At 51.3% G+C, this 13,552-nt stretch overlaps 5 protein-coding genes across 5 annotated transcripts; all 5 read right to left on the reverse strand.

The window, feature by feature from the left end:
* Window positions 1-238: 238 nt before the first annotated feature.
* On the reverse strand, window positions 239-2,844 carry SCP_0202410 (hypothetical protein; the record flags this gene model as incomplete). The annotated part of the gene is made up of 18 exons (XM_027754156.1): window positions 239-302; window positions 349-353; window positions 411-677; window positions 741-824; window positions 884-925; window positions 978-1,085; window positions 1,148-1,267; window positions 1,325-1,408; window positions 1,466-1,549; window positions 1,614-1,697; window positions 1,758-1,814; window positions 1,873-1,911; window positions 1,965-2,054; window positions 2,252-2,335; window positions 2,388-2,450; window positions 2,504-2,548; window positions 2,604-2,690; window positions 2,740-2,844. 18 exons carry the CDS (start codon window positions 2,842-2,844, stop codon window positions 239-241), a joined length of 1,512 nt encoding a protein of 503 aa, XP_027609957.1.
* Window positions 2,845-4,343: 1,499 nt separating this feature from the next.
* SCP_0202420 (predicted protein) lies at window positions 4,344-6,119 on the reverse strand (the record flags this gene model as incomplete). Its single annotated transcript, XM_027754157.1, has 6 exons — window positions 4,344-4,735; window positions 4,795-5,004; window positions 5,058-5,198; window positions 5,251-5,271; window positions 5,327-5,957; window positions 6,009-6,119. The coding sequence occupies 6 exons, from the start codon at window positions 6,117-6,119 to the stop codon at window positions 4,344-4,346; spliced, it is 1,506 nt and encodes a 501-aa protein (XP_027609958.1).
* Window positions 6,120-7,442: 1,323 nt separating this feature from the next.
* On the reverse strand, window positions 7,443-9,026 carry SCP_0202430 (hypothetical protein; the record flags this gene model as incomplete). Its single annotated transcript, XM_027754158.1, has 9 exons — window positions 7,443-7,860; window positions 7,911-7,971; window positions 8,030-8,242; window positions 8,303-8,336; window positions 8,393-8,505; window positions 8,562-8,668; window positions 8,727-8,756; window positions 8,814-8,879; window positions 8,935-9,026. The coding sequence occupies 9 exons, from the start codon at window positions 9,024-9,026 to the stop codon at window positions 7,443-7,445; spliced, it is 1,134 nt and encodes a 377-aa protein (XP_027609959.1).
* Window positions 9,027-9,719: 693 nt separating this feature from the next.
* On the reverse strand, window positions 9,720-11,150 carry SCP_0202440 (Uncharacterized oxidoreductase; the record flags this gene model as incomplete). The annotated part of the gene is made up of 8 exons (XM_027754159.1): window positions 9,720-10,033; window positions 10,093-10,203; window positions 10,264-10,378; window positions 10,444-10,534; window positions 10,585-10,609; window positions 10,659-10,690; window positions 10,751-10,786; window positions 10,837-11,150. The coding sequence occupies 8 exons, from the start codon at window positions 11,148-11,150 to the stop codon at window positions 9,720-9,722; spliced, it is 1,038 nt and encodes a 345-aa protein (XP_027609960.1).
* A 347-nt stretch (window positions 11,151-11,497) lies between these two features.
* Window positions 11,498-13,161, reverse strand: SCP_0202450 (hypothetical protein; the record flags this gene model as incomplete). The annotated part of the gene is made up of 3 exons (XM_027754160.1): window positions 11,498-11,820; window positions 11,873-12,792; window positions 12,857-13,161. The coding sequence occupies 3 exons, from the start codon at window positions 13,159-13,161 to the stop codon at window positions 11,498-11,500; spliced, it is 1,548 nt and encodes a 515-aa protein (XP_027609961.1).
* Window positions 13,162-13,552: the final 391 nt, after the last annotated feature.

Genomic DNA, 13,552 nt, shown 5'->3' on the forward strand with positions numbered 1-13,552 from the left:
GCAGAGACAAGGCTACGCACTGGCTGTGGCAGTGCATCAAACCCCTCCCGACTGAGTTTCTCCTGCTGTCCAACGTTGTAGGTCCCGACGTAGTAAAATGCCCCGGAAACATGGAGTATCAGCTCGCATTTGGCCTGCTGCTGCAAACGTTTCATTGCCTTATTCTTGCATGCTTTCAATTCGTTCTCTTTCGCAAGGCGCTGAGCAGCCTTGACAAAGAAAGCATCATCGGGGCAATTCACCCAAACCAAGTCTTGTGCACAGGTGATACAAACATCCGCAGCACTTCTAGTAAGGGCAACCTTTTAAGACCGCAATGAATGGGGTCAACCGGATGAATACACTCACAAAGTCTAGATAATGAAGTAGTGGTCAACATGCATAAGAAGTTCGACAAAAATAATACAAACCTTCTGAATGATGGCCAAGCTAACCGCGTGCGTTGCAAAAGGGACAAACATTGTCTCTACTGAGTCGAATGTATTTCCCAAACCGCGAGGAGGGAGTACCGCCCATTCTGCTACTCTTGCACAGTCTACCCCAGCATATTGAGTGACTATGTTATGATCAGATGGTTCACCAGGAAAGTCTTTAGCAGGTGCACCAGGTCCCAAATCATCGGAGATAGCCTCTGGTCTTGGCGATGCAACTGCTGCCTCGATCAACTGTTCTTGAGCCTAGATAAATTAGAATTTCTGCTTTGAAACCATACTTGCAGCTACACCTTGAGTATTACTCACTTTGGCAGTATCGAGCGCCGACCGACACTCGGCAATCTCTGCAAGAAGCACAGTCATATCGGTGAGGAGGGTGGCCGCACTTTCCTGAGGGTGATATTGTCCATGATAAGCCTCCTACATATAACAATCCAGTTACTCCTCACCTGTGATTTGTCACGTTCCTCACGAGCAGTCCGTAAAGAAATCTGTAGAAATGGTAGATACATGTCCCTTCACACTACGAGCACACACGCTCACCTCCTGCTCAGTGACGGCATCCAGGAGACGCGATATCTGTTCTTGCATCAGGTCTTGGGTTTCCCGGCGATTCTCGCGCTCTTCTTTGAGTATCTGATCTTGCATTTCCTGCATCAGACAGATCATCAGCCCTGTTCACCTGCAGAACTCATATGACACTGAAAGAATACCTTAGCTTGCCTGCTAATGCACTCAATCTCAGCCATACACGACGGAAGTGACTCAGGCATGGACTGAGGAGTCATCCCGAGATCGGAGAACACTTGCATCCTCAAGGATGCACAAGAAGCCTGAGTGCATACTTGACTCAAAATGTCTAATTTATATCGCAAGAGTTGCAAACCCACTTTACAGCGGTCTACCTCATCCTGTAGTGAATCATAAGATTCACGCAGCAACACCGATTCCTTTGTCAGGGTGAGATTTTGCGACTGGCAATGCGGTGAGTGTGTTGACAGATCATGCTTAATGAGTCGATGCGACCATACCTCGGAAAGACTAAGCTGTTCCTGTAGAGCGTCTCGAGACATGCATGCTTCCGAGAGCTCGCTCTGGATCACATCATTCCGTACCTGGCATGCCAATGATGTGTTAGTAGGACACTTTTTGCACACACCTGAGTTGTGGCGGGCATACCTCACAGCACTCAATTTGTTTCTGTAGAGCATCTCGAGATGCACATACCTCCGAGAGCTCTCTTGAGATTGTATCATTCCGTAACTATGATATCAATGTCAGGATCCATATTAGTTTCTGCACACAATGACAACTCCTAAATACCGAAGCTTCTGCAAATGCGATCTGTGTGCATTTCAGACTAACGTGCAAATCTTCCCGCTGTAGCAGATGTGTCAATCCACCGCAGCTTAGACTAACAGGGAGAACATGTACTCACTTCGGAAGTATGTGACTTGGGGGCCCTGTTTTGAGCAATCTGATGAGGTTTTAAGGTGAGATATGAACAATTTGTTAATCTGTTCACCATACCACGAGCTCAACAAGGCTTTGTAGCTCTCGAACAAGTTGCTCCACTTTATTACTCTGCTCAACTTTGGCCTTTAAGTCCTCATTCACACTCTGAAGGTTGGTTAGCGGGACAATGAAGCGCCATCGTATCAGATATACTGGCCTTGCATTGATCAAGTTCTTGCTGTAGCCTTGCGCGGTCTTTATCGGCCGTCAAGAGGTCTACAGAAAGGTCACGTTTGTGGGTCTATCACGAGAACATCAGATACTAGGCTGTGACAAGGACAGAAACGACAACGCAGTTGTACCTCAAGCTGTGCGATTCTCATCATTAAAGATTTCTGGTCTTTCAACTCCTCTGAGAGCTGTAACTTCAGTGCATCAATCTGGTTCTGCGTGAGAAAAACTGAGTAAACCTTGCACGGTGAGAGGGGCCGCATTTACCTTTGTCTCCTTCAACTGCTCTTGCAAATTCTTGCGTTCATCGCGGAGACTCTCATTGGTATACTAAACACATTATGGCTTTGGCACCAGTGAGCGGAAAAGCTAGTGAATCCTACCGTGGTTTTCTGAACCTTCTCTTGTAAATTTCTGACATTCGTTACCTGCATATTTCATGAACATTGAGCAGATCGAGCCCATCAGTCAAGCAGAACATACCTCCGTGACGAGGATACGAAGTTCTTGACAGAGCACCTTCGATTCATCACCTTCGACTACTGTCTTCTCTAAACTGGCTATGCGACTCTGAAGGATTGTCATTGAGACTGTTCTACGACACCACACGTCCACTCACCCTTGCAGCATCCAGTTCACGACGTAAGCTGGCAATTTCAGTGCCCTGGAGATTAATGATATCCTGGGCAATGTCGTGGGATACCTCTACAGTTTGGGGTCGCATGGCGAAAATCGTAGAATAATAAAAATTCAATCTCAAAGGAAATGACACGCAAAGCTCGATGTGGAGGATGGCCTGTAGGCAAGTGACCTCGTCCTGGAGCTGTACGTCGATGCAACTTCAGAACCAAGACACCTGTGCACGAGGACTTCGTCCAGGGTACGCCGCGGGTCTTGGGATCCAAGAGATAACGCGAGGCTATATACAGTGCAGAGCGCCGAAAATGCCACCGGCCGTGCGGAAGCCACGATAGTCTCCGCATTCGCCAAGAAGTATCACGTCAATGGGCACGAGGCAAGCCTTGAGTTGATTAAGAAGCCGCTGTCTCCCTGTGCCAACTTGCACGCTAGAGGGCGCATACAAGCTCAGCTGGTACAAGTGTTAGGAAGCGTTTCCGCATAATATCCGGAGACTGAGTCACTAGTAAGAGTGTCAAAAGACATCGATATCGCGACATTCGGGGACGGACTCGGACGCATAACAGGGCTGGATGCGGACCAGACAAGTAAAGTAAAGCAGAGAGTACATCGCTACCCATCGTCAATGCACCGTGATGAAGCATTTGTATGCGCCTCGGAAGTTTACTCACGATGTCTCTACAGTATCGGCCGCGGGTCGAAACGTTGAACGATCGTTGATCGCGGCCACAATATGTGCCGCCGCTCGTTCAAGTGCGCACACTATCTCTACTTGAACACATGTTTTCGATCTCTGCAAGAAGCCCACACATGTCGGACCCCTTCAAGTCCTTCTGCTCATAGAGGTGGCCATCTATGACTTCGAAATCAATGTCTAAAAAGTTCATACGGGAGCTCGAGAAAATCTCACCTTTCTATGACCGGTCACCAGTGCCGCTGCCGGCTCACTGGCAGGGCCGAAACTTCCAGCGAACCAAGGGGAAGACGGTGCACGAGATACTCAGTCTGGTTTGTGATAGTGTCCAGCTTGACAATCTTGTCGAAGAAAGTGATCTGGTACCCTGGTACAAATCTTCTTTGTTCAGACTCAAGCCGAGCATTCAGCTGTTCCGGGAACGGAAATAATTGTCTTGGCATTCAGAGAAAATACGGGGACTCCAAAGTACTCGTAGAGATCCGATACGCCACTGTACGCCCTTTGAAGGGTACGAGTATAAAAGAAGAATTGATGCTACTTGACACAACTCTTGGACAAGTCAATTCGCTGTAGAAGGCGGCCCACGGAATATGTGACCCACCACATATTGCTGTATGTGACATAAAGACCCCTCATATACCTGCATCATGACGAGTATCTCAGCAACGTACTTCGATACCTAGTGTACGACGGAGCTTCTCAGGACGCGCACTAACCAGGCGAATACGCGTGCGATACTTTAGTCTAAGTCTTAAGTACGCCAATTAGTAGCACCATGCACCACAGTCTAACCGACCTTAATCCCCTGCCACCAGTTCTTCCAGCACCAATCCACGGTACTACAGCAGTCTATGTCATACACATCAGCATCGCACGTACACCCACAATTAGCCTTCCTGTTCCGTCCATACGATCTCCGGCGAAACCTCTGCTCCACCCAGTCCGAGCCTATGCTGCCGGCGCCTGTCGCGCCAGCCTGCGTACACAGCCAACGCAAGGCCGAGGCAGCACGCCGCAAGCGTCAGCTTCAGGGTGTCCACGTAGCACGAACGGCCGTCCAGACACTGGTGTGCTGACGGCGGTCCAAAGCCGGGCAAGGCGACTGACGCGGTAGAAAATGGAGAGACCGGGACTGAGGCGACAGAAGTTATAGTGTTGTTCAAGCGAGTCTCGGATTCGGGGACATGCGCGTCCAGGTTCCGCCCGAAGGCGATGGAGAGGACGTTGCTACCGATCATGGGGGAGAGCGACACAAAGCCCCAGTTCTCCGAGAAGTGCGCTACATACAACACCCAGATAAGAGACCAAAATGGTGGCAGACTGTAGGGACAGACGTACACAAGCCGAACCACTCGATCGTGAGGGTAGGGAAAAGTCCGAATAAGCAGCCGTATGCGCTGCCCAATACGGCACTTGTCTTCCACAATTCACCGACGTTTTCGACATTGTACAACATCACCTGAGAAAGTATGAAGAGCGCGGCAATGAGGGTTATGCAACATGAGCGCGGGTGATGCAAGTATGTCTTGGTGAAGTCTGCGAGTATGCCTATGAAGTCGCTTCAGTCAAGTCGAGAGATCACAACTGTCGGGTGTATCTACCGATTCCTATGCGACCAAGGCAGTTCATGACACTTATCACAGAGACCTGGGTAGCTTGCCATTGTGACGCCTTAACACCATCATAGTCCGGATTGCCTTTGGCAAACAAAGCTTGTGATATCGAGCCAACGTTGTTGATGTCTGCAGCAAGTTGAGCTTCGAATCCTCACCCGAACGGATAAAATGCACATACACATCAGACCCGTTCCGCTCACTGTCATAAAACACATAAGCATCTGTGGCAATCCATGACAGGCTACAGGACTCACGCAGCGCAGTGACCGTAAACAACAGCCAGAAATCACTCGACGCGAACAAGCCCTTGCCATGGATATTGGGCAGCCCGTCAAGCGCTCTCACATCAGCATCAGAACTCAGCCGCCTCCTCCTGTGGGAAGCGGAGAACTCGCTGCGAGACCGCTGCCGACTCTCACTCCGCGTCGGGCTCAGCGCCACAGAGTCCGCTAGCACCGGCACGACATAATCCGAGCTGACGGACGACTGGTGCAAATGCGACACGAGGGACTGCTCCTCGAGCAGCAGCTCCTGCACGTCGTCTTCCTCATCCGTGTGGTGGTGGTGATGGAGGTGCGGCGATAGGAGGTGAGTGTGACTGTTGTTCTCGCGCTGGAAAATGGTGGGCGAACCCACGCGCGCTGTGACGACGTCCTCGTCGTCCTCGTCGGTGACTGCGTGTTCGACGTTATGCGTGAGTTCGGAGAAGGGCAGAGGAATGGGTCTGACGAGGAAAAATCCGAGCACCATCGGGAGCGAGGTACCTATGGCGAGGACGAGCAGAAACGAGGATGTGTCGCCTGGGAAAACAACGTGCGCAATCGTTGAAAAAAGGAAGGCAGACAGGCCAAAGCCAGAGAGCACTACCCCATTCGTCGTAGCCCTCTAGGTGTGGACAATCAGCTAGGAGACTGGCAGACTGCTTGGGAAACATACCGCCCTGTCAGGGAAACTCTTCGCTGTAGAGTTCATGGCACTCGCGAGACCGCCGTTGCCGCCGAGCCCAGAGAGAAACCCGAAGAGCACCAGCAAGCAGAAGCTCACCATGCTAAGGTCGGTGGCACCTTCAGGGAGACCGGCGTCATAGAAATGGCGGATTCCGGAATAGCCTATAATGAGAGTGACGAAGGCAATCACCAGCAGGATGCGCGGTCCGCGAGTATCGACTATTCTTCCCCAGAGCGGCGCTGTACCATACACGCCCACTGGAAAGACCAGCGATTCATTGCCATTCTATTCGACCCGAGAGGTACCATGTGTACGAACCGTTTCCAGAAAGGCCTATCACGTTTAATTTTGTATGTGAAAGGTGGAGCCGAGCACTGAGTTGGGGAGCATAGGCTAGAGAATGCAGGTAGATTCAGTGCTGGACGATATGACGGCAAAACGATAGAGCACGATTTGTGTATAGATCCAGATTTAGAAGAAGCGGGAAACTTCGTCTACAAGAAGACCTTCGAAATGACGGATTGAGTGTGCATATAGTTGCACAGACCACTCATTGTGACACAGCGAAATAGGTATGTCTGGAGCGGTAAAGATAGGACACATGACAACGCTTATCATCCAGATATCCGACGATACGAAACGATGGTCGGGTAGTGTTGCGAACGCCGGTGTACCTCCCATTCGGAGGAAGGCCTTTCGTCCAGTATGAGAATCGCGACTCACCCGAGAACACCTGGAGCACGACGGTCAATGCAGGATAAAGCAACACGCCTCAGACGCAGACGCACATAGTTAGTTCCAGATCCCAATGCAACCAGCACGCAAGTCAAGAAGCTCGCGATCCTAACCACGCTAAAGAGAGCAGGCGCAGATGCGTGTGCGTGCATAGTCGACAGATATTCCAAGGGAGGTAGAGAAGCCCTGCCGAGTCGAACCTTACCGGGAAGAGGGGCTATGTCGTGATCGTGGCCGTCGTCGACGAGAACTACGGCACGTAGAATGCGCACAAGATCATGCAGGGAAGGAGCAAGGAGGGGTTGGGAAAACGCTGGAGAAATATTGCGGCTTGCAACATACCGCCTGCAGTACGGAGAGATAAGATATTTTTAGCACCCGTATGCCGCGCACGGACTTTCACATCACGTGGCCATCGTCTTTAATTCCTGATGAAGCTACCACTCACTATAGCTAGCTGACTGCCGCTCTTAGTTTCCGCCCATTCGCATTAATAAGGTTCGAGTTCCCCGGCCGATCTTACAGAACGCCCTCCTTCCGCTGGGTAATCTACGCTCCAACCAGCTCATCCACTAATCATCGATACTAAACAAACTGAGAGCACTGTACACAGCATGACTGGCGGATATAATAGTTAGAATGAACTTAATGTAGAACGATAGACCGATCGTGAACCAGAGCATGACCTCATCGCTGGAGCCGCAAACTGCGTCGCCTCGTCTGCAAGCTCTCGACGTCCACCTCACAGGCACATTCATCTCTACTCGGTAACTCACCGAGGTCAACCGACGCCCGACGCGATCTCGTGGCAGTACCCATTTGCGCACTGAGCTCAATCGCGCTCCCTTGTGCGACAACAGCTTCGTCGCCCACCATCGGCGTCGAGCGCGATTTCCACGAGACGACCGGTGGCGACTGTGTGTGGAACGTCAGTGCGTGCACGGAGCTCTCCTTCGTCTGATCTTGCTCCGCAAGCCCTCCGATACCCGACGCGGCGTCGAGGGAGAACGAAAAGGAGCGTGCCCGCACGCCGCCGCGTAATTTATGCAGCTGAATGAGGATCCGTTGCGCCATTATCCATGTAAGTGCGAACCCGAGCGCGGCACTAAAACGATCCGTCAGTACGGTGTCCAGGGAATAGCTGCGACCACTTACGCGGCAGTTTGCGAATTCAAGGGAGCAACAATGTATATGATTAGATTGAGAATATTTACGGCTGCAGCAGCCAGTTTGATAAAAGCGAGGACAGAGAATATCAGGGCACCACGACGTACCTGTAAGGAAGGTAAAGTAGACAAGCCCTTCCTTGAGGAGAACACGAGCAAGGCCATGGATACCGCTTATGCTGACAGACTGCATCCAAAGGTATCCCGTTGCGATAGCAATGCACAACCCTTCGTAAACCATGCAGACAAGATAGAAAACCCATGCGATCTTCAAGCCACTGGCATCCACGGATGAGCAGTTGCCGGGCTCATTTTGCAAGGCTGTTAGATAGGCACATGTCAGCCATGAGTGGATAGCAAGAGACGTGGCTGGCTACACACGGGCGCGCCTGTAAAGCGTTGAATAAAATTCGAGCTATGCAAAACAAACATTCAGTAGGAACGTGAGCCGTGAACATGCCAGATACTCACAGTAACAGTGGCTGCCAGCATCATCGAGAGCGCCCAGAATACCCACTGTGCCCGTCCGCTAATCGCCCAAGTTCGCACAAATAGTATTATATGTGCAATTAGGCTCTGAATGGCTACGTCGAGGAGAACCGGTCAACACTCAGTCGAAGGTCACGTAAGGGAGTCGTACGTTTCATCACGGGTGAAAGCCACATGTAGCGTGCACACATTTCGTACGAGAAATTGTGCGAAAAATACCCCACACAGTTAGAAATCACGGTTATTATACTGACGTATCTGCGTGGTGTGCCGACGTCCAGTCAACTCTCTCTCTACAAACAGGGGGATTACCAACCGGATCATGATAAAAAGAACACAAGGACGACTATCATTGTGAGAATTCAGTGACCCGCTGAACACAATCCCATACAAAGTGGCTCACCTCAGATTAAAGAGCGATGTCTCTGCGCTATAGATTTCGACCTCTACCGGGATGGTCCATAGCCAACTGCAAAATGCATAGACGTGAGATCGACTCAACGCGCACGTTAAAATGAACTCACTCATAGACGGAGATGGCCAGAGCAGCAACGCGCAGATATGCGCTCAGATCTACACCACAGCAATCGCACGATAAGTCCGCAGCCGTAGACATCCTCCTTGCAACACCTCCAATAGTTCGAGTTGCGCTTGGGGGGGTGCCAGTAACAGAATCGCAATCGAAGTATTGGCGCGGGAGTCTACCTTTTTGAGAACATACACTGCGACGTCTGATGGGCTACAGAGGGACCAAGTCAAAGACCAGAAAGACGAAAATGGAGGGGGAAGAGCCGGAGTAGATGAAAATCAACAAAAAAGACGCGGGGTGAAGAGGACCCGAGGTTAGCACATCGCAATGTATCGCGCTAGTGTTGGATGTTAGAGCTCAGAGCTTGGGCTTAGCCACTGGCTGATACACGCTCTAAAAAAGCGAACGAACGCTGGGAAATCGACATAAGGCGCACTCGGTGAGTCATGACGGACCGGAAATTTCGACATATATGGTCAAAGGCATCGCGCTAGCTGGATCGCAGTAAATCATCCCTTTCGTTTCCGCACGCTTCCAAGGGGTGCAGGATACCGCAAGGCCATGAATACTGGGAGTTGCAGGAGTAGAACCAAGAATAAAGAAGCAGAAGCCTCAAGAAATGTTGGACTCCAGACTCTATTAAGGATTCGTCGACATGCCTGCCATACACGCACACATGATCACATCGGTCGTTTCCTCGACGTTCACCGAGGATTCCCCGGTGCGTGGCACGTAAAATAGATTACCAGTCTGCCAGATGCATAACACACGGAGATTAAGTTATAACGCATCGTGGACGCTCGAATGATAGCTATACTGCATGCCATTGTCTTGCAGGATCTTCTCCGTCGTGTCCCACAGCTCCTTCGCCAGCTCGTGATCCTCCGCCAGAGCGCTCGCCCGCCCAAGCTTCCCCGGCGGCACGATATGCGCTCCTCTGTACTTCTCCGCCTCTGCGCGTACGACGGGTGCCGCTGCAGCGAACGAGGGGCTGTAACCGCCCTCCGTGGGAGATGAAAAGCACGCTCGCGCGATGAGGCTGAATATTGGAGACAGGATAGGCCCGACCGAGTGTGCGAATGCCTGCACACCCTCTGAAACGAAAAGGGCCCAACATCGGTATCAAATTCTCTCGAAGTTGGAACATGCGCACCTGTGTTGACGATCCCGGGGTGAACAGACAGCACAATAATCGGGACACCTTCACTATCCAACCGTCTTTGCAGCTCCTTCATATGGAGTATGCCCATCAACTTGCTGAGGCCTACAAAGACACAACAGCAGTCAACTTGAGGCATTGCTCGGCCACAGATTCGCAACGCACAGTATCTGAGATGTCGGGCAAGCATCGAGTCAGAGGCCCCCAGGCTGACGTTGAAATCGTCAATGTTGCGGAAGCGGACGGTCTTAGCAACTGTCTCGTGGCCATCTGAGGAAACCTGGACGTAGCACGAGTGATATATTCATGGAGACGTCGCAGAAGCACGCAGGCTCAGAACAATACCTCAACAATCCGCACGTCGCCGTTCGGCTCTATAGCGGTCTGCTTGAGCAGCGGCATGAGCGTACGGATGAATATTGTGGGGCTGAGGTAGCTGTTGGTATATTTGAGGGTGCCATTGGTCCGTGACAGACTTCCACTCACTTGACCATCACAATGTCCTGGATGTCTGCATAATATTGGATAGGAGAAGTTACAGCCACAAAAAAGATACAGACCATTGTGCGATTTGGCATAAGGAACGAGCAACCTTAGTTGTTTCCGCCTCAGCATACATGGTCAATCAGAGTGTAAAACCATCAGCACTCACTGTGCCGCGCTGTTCACTGTATGCAGCTGCTCAGTCCTGAAAAATACCAGGTTCAGGAAACAGAGGACACGCCTACAACATCCAACCTCGTCTCCAGCTGCATGAAGTTTTCCGCAGACTGCTTCGCGACGGTCAGCTCGGTGAAGTCCACGTTCACGTACAAGACTTGGCCATTGCCAGGTCCTAAACCCTCAGCCTGCATCCTCTCAATCGCCGCCTTCGCGCGATCTGGGTTCCGTGCGCCCATATAGACCTTTGCACCGCGCCGTGCGAGGTGCTGTACGGTAGCATAGCCTATACCAGAGCTACGCGCAGAAAAATAGAAAAACACACGGTGAGCATCCCACGATTCTGGCGGAGCGGGTGCCATGCGCATGCCAGTATCAAAGCACATGAGCATATCCAGCTGAGTTGCCCGATGCACTTACTTTCCCCCAGTGACCAAGATGACCTTGCGTGCAAGATCCGGGAGGTCTTTCGGGTCAAACCCCTTGGAGAGAAAAAAGCCCATACGTAATGGTGCTGTCCAATATCAAGGTAGGATTCGGGAACAAGTATTCGCATTCAACGTTTCAACGAGAAGATGAATCAGTGATTTATTAGTGCCGAGAGAGCTAACCACGACCACGTGACGACCGACGCGTCCTTGTCGACGCTAGTCGCACACAAATTCCGCGTGAAAATGGATTAGATTGCTAGTAACACATCTCAAACATACTACTGACCGCTACACTGGATTAGAGGTACTCATTTGTCGGCGAATCCCATGATCTTCCCTTTCCACTCCCACCAGATCATCTCGTCCTCCTCATCTTTATCAGTCTCATCTCCGTTCCACTCCATACCTGAGCCAGCAGTCGATCCCCGACAGCCGATCCACACGCCTTCGGTCCTCACACCTCTCCGCATCTTCGCCTTCCCCTTGGTAGGCGAAGTCTCAGGAGCCGACACCTCATCCACAAAGGTCTGCAAGACGCCATCCATCATACGCGTCATCGTCTGGCGCGGCGTCCATTCTGGGTGGAAGAAACGTCGCGGAGCACGCAATAGGATGTGTGTTTGCATTGGGTCTGGAAATCTCGGTTCAGCCAACCGACAATATATGACAGACAATGAACATACCAAGTTCGCACGTCAGTCCCCCACCGTCTTCAGAACACGCCTTGAAGATTGATTGGGACAGCGAACGTTCGGCTGCACGCAGAGTGCGCTGCTCTTCCGCGTATGTCTGGCCAATTGCTCGCTGCAGTTTCGGCTGAGTAGCGGCCGCTGGGGAGGGGAGGTGTTCAGCCAATGGCCGACGAATATGAGGTGTATTCTGTGGAAAGGCAGCAGGCCATATTACAGACTCAGAGAGTGGTGGTGGAAGCGATGGAGAAGAAGACCGAGTAGCAGAAGTGGAGGATACATTTTTAGCTAATGGCTGATAGACGCGGAATTGTGCTGCTGGTGAGGAAGAAGGACGAGCTGTGGGTTCAGCAGGCGGGGTTGACGACGACGGAGAAGGGGAGCGAGAGACAGGAGGTTCCGACGTCTCAGAATCAGATCCATCAAAGCTGTCGCCGTCAAACGCATCTTCGCCCTCATCTTCGTCCTCGTCCTCCCCAGCTTCGTCATCACTCACATCATCGTGCGCCTCATTCTCAGCATCGGGTTCTTCTTCCTCTCCGCCACCTTCCTCCCGGGAACTCTCATATTTCGGTGCGTCTTCCGGAAACCTCGGTTGCAGATTCTCGATCCCTCTAAGCACCTGGCGTGTGTTGTCTCGTCCTCCCTGTAGCTTGACTTCAAGACCATCGACAACAAACACGACCCGCTGTTTGGCTGCGCCGATACTAGGACCAAGTACAAACACAAGGTGGGCATCATGAGTTTTCTTCTTTTCACCCGTCTTGCTAAGCGCAAACGCCGTGGAAAGAGCAGAGAATGTGGTGTTCAGATGAGAACAAAGTGTGTCATACGCCGTAAGCAGTTCCGTCCGGCGCCTAGCTGTGCGCGAATCAGATTGGCCATCTGGCATGCGGGAGAGCAGAACGACGGGGCTGACCATCAAAGAAGGAAAAATCAACGGTCAGTTAATATTCATTGTTGAATGGAGTTACTTACAACGGGATCTGACTCTTACGATAGAGAATTTGTCCCAGGAGCGAGAGGGCAAGCGTCCCAGCCATCGTGTGGCTGATGTGAGGTGTATCCAGGAACACCTTTGGACATCTGATGGTTTCAAGCGGATTATTGCTGTGGGTTTCCAATGTATTTGTGCTAGGTGTTGGGCTAACAAGCGTACTCGAGGTGGGCAGGACCTTGAGGGAACCCGCTCGAGGGCTGAGAGGCTGCCGCAATCTTAGGTCAGCAGATGGTATGTTCGTGGAGAAAGAAGGTGGCGGTGAGATAGACGGAGTGAGTAACATGGTGGATTAATTATAAGCGCACGAAGGAGAATGCTTGGAGGAGGATGTCAATTGCCAGTGAGACAACTTGAAGCGGTGGCCTGGCACGAACCTCGCGCCTGGTCACGTGCACGTTCAGGGCCGGTCTCCACGCGTCCCTAATAAAAGCTTTCGTCTTCTGAACTTGAGCTTGAACCTCGGTATTTCGTCCATCATGTTACAGGCCTTCCACCAAATTCAGTAAAAAAAATCGCATTATACTTGATGCCGAGTCCCTTTTTCAGTACTTGGAATCGTATCCACCTGTTCGCTCTTCAGCACAATTGAACAATCTACATTTCTTTCTCTTCAACCACTCGCTCTAGCCTGGGGACACGGCTCCGGATGCCTTCGTCTCCTTTACTGGTGATGT

This window comes from Sparassis crispa (assembly GCF_003851025.1).
Source record: "Sparassis crispa DNA, contig_000001F, whole genome shotgun sequence".
Taxonomy (NCBI): Eukaryota; Fungi; Basidiomycota; class Agaricomycetes; order Polyporales; family Sparassidaceae; genus Sparassis; species Sparassis crispa.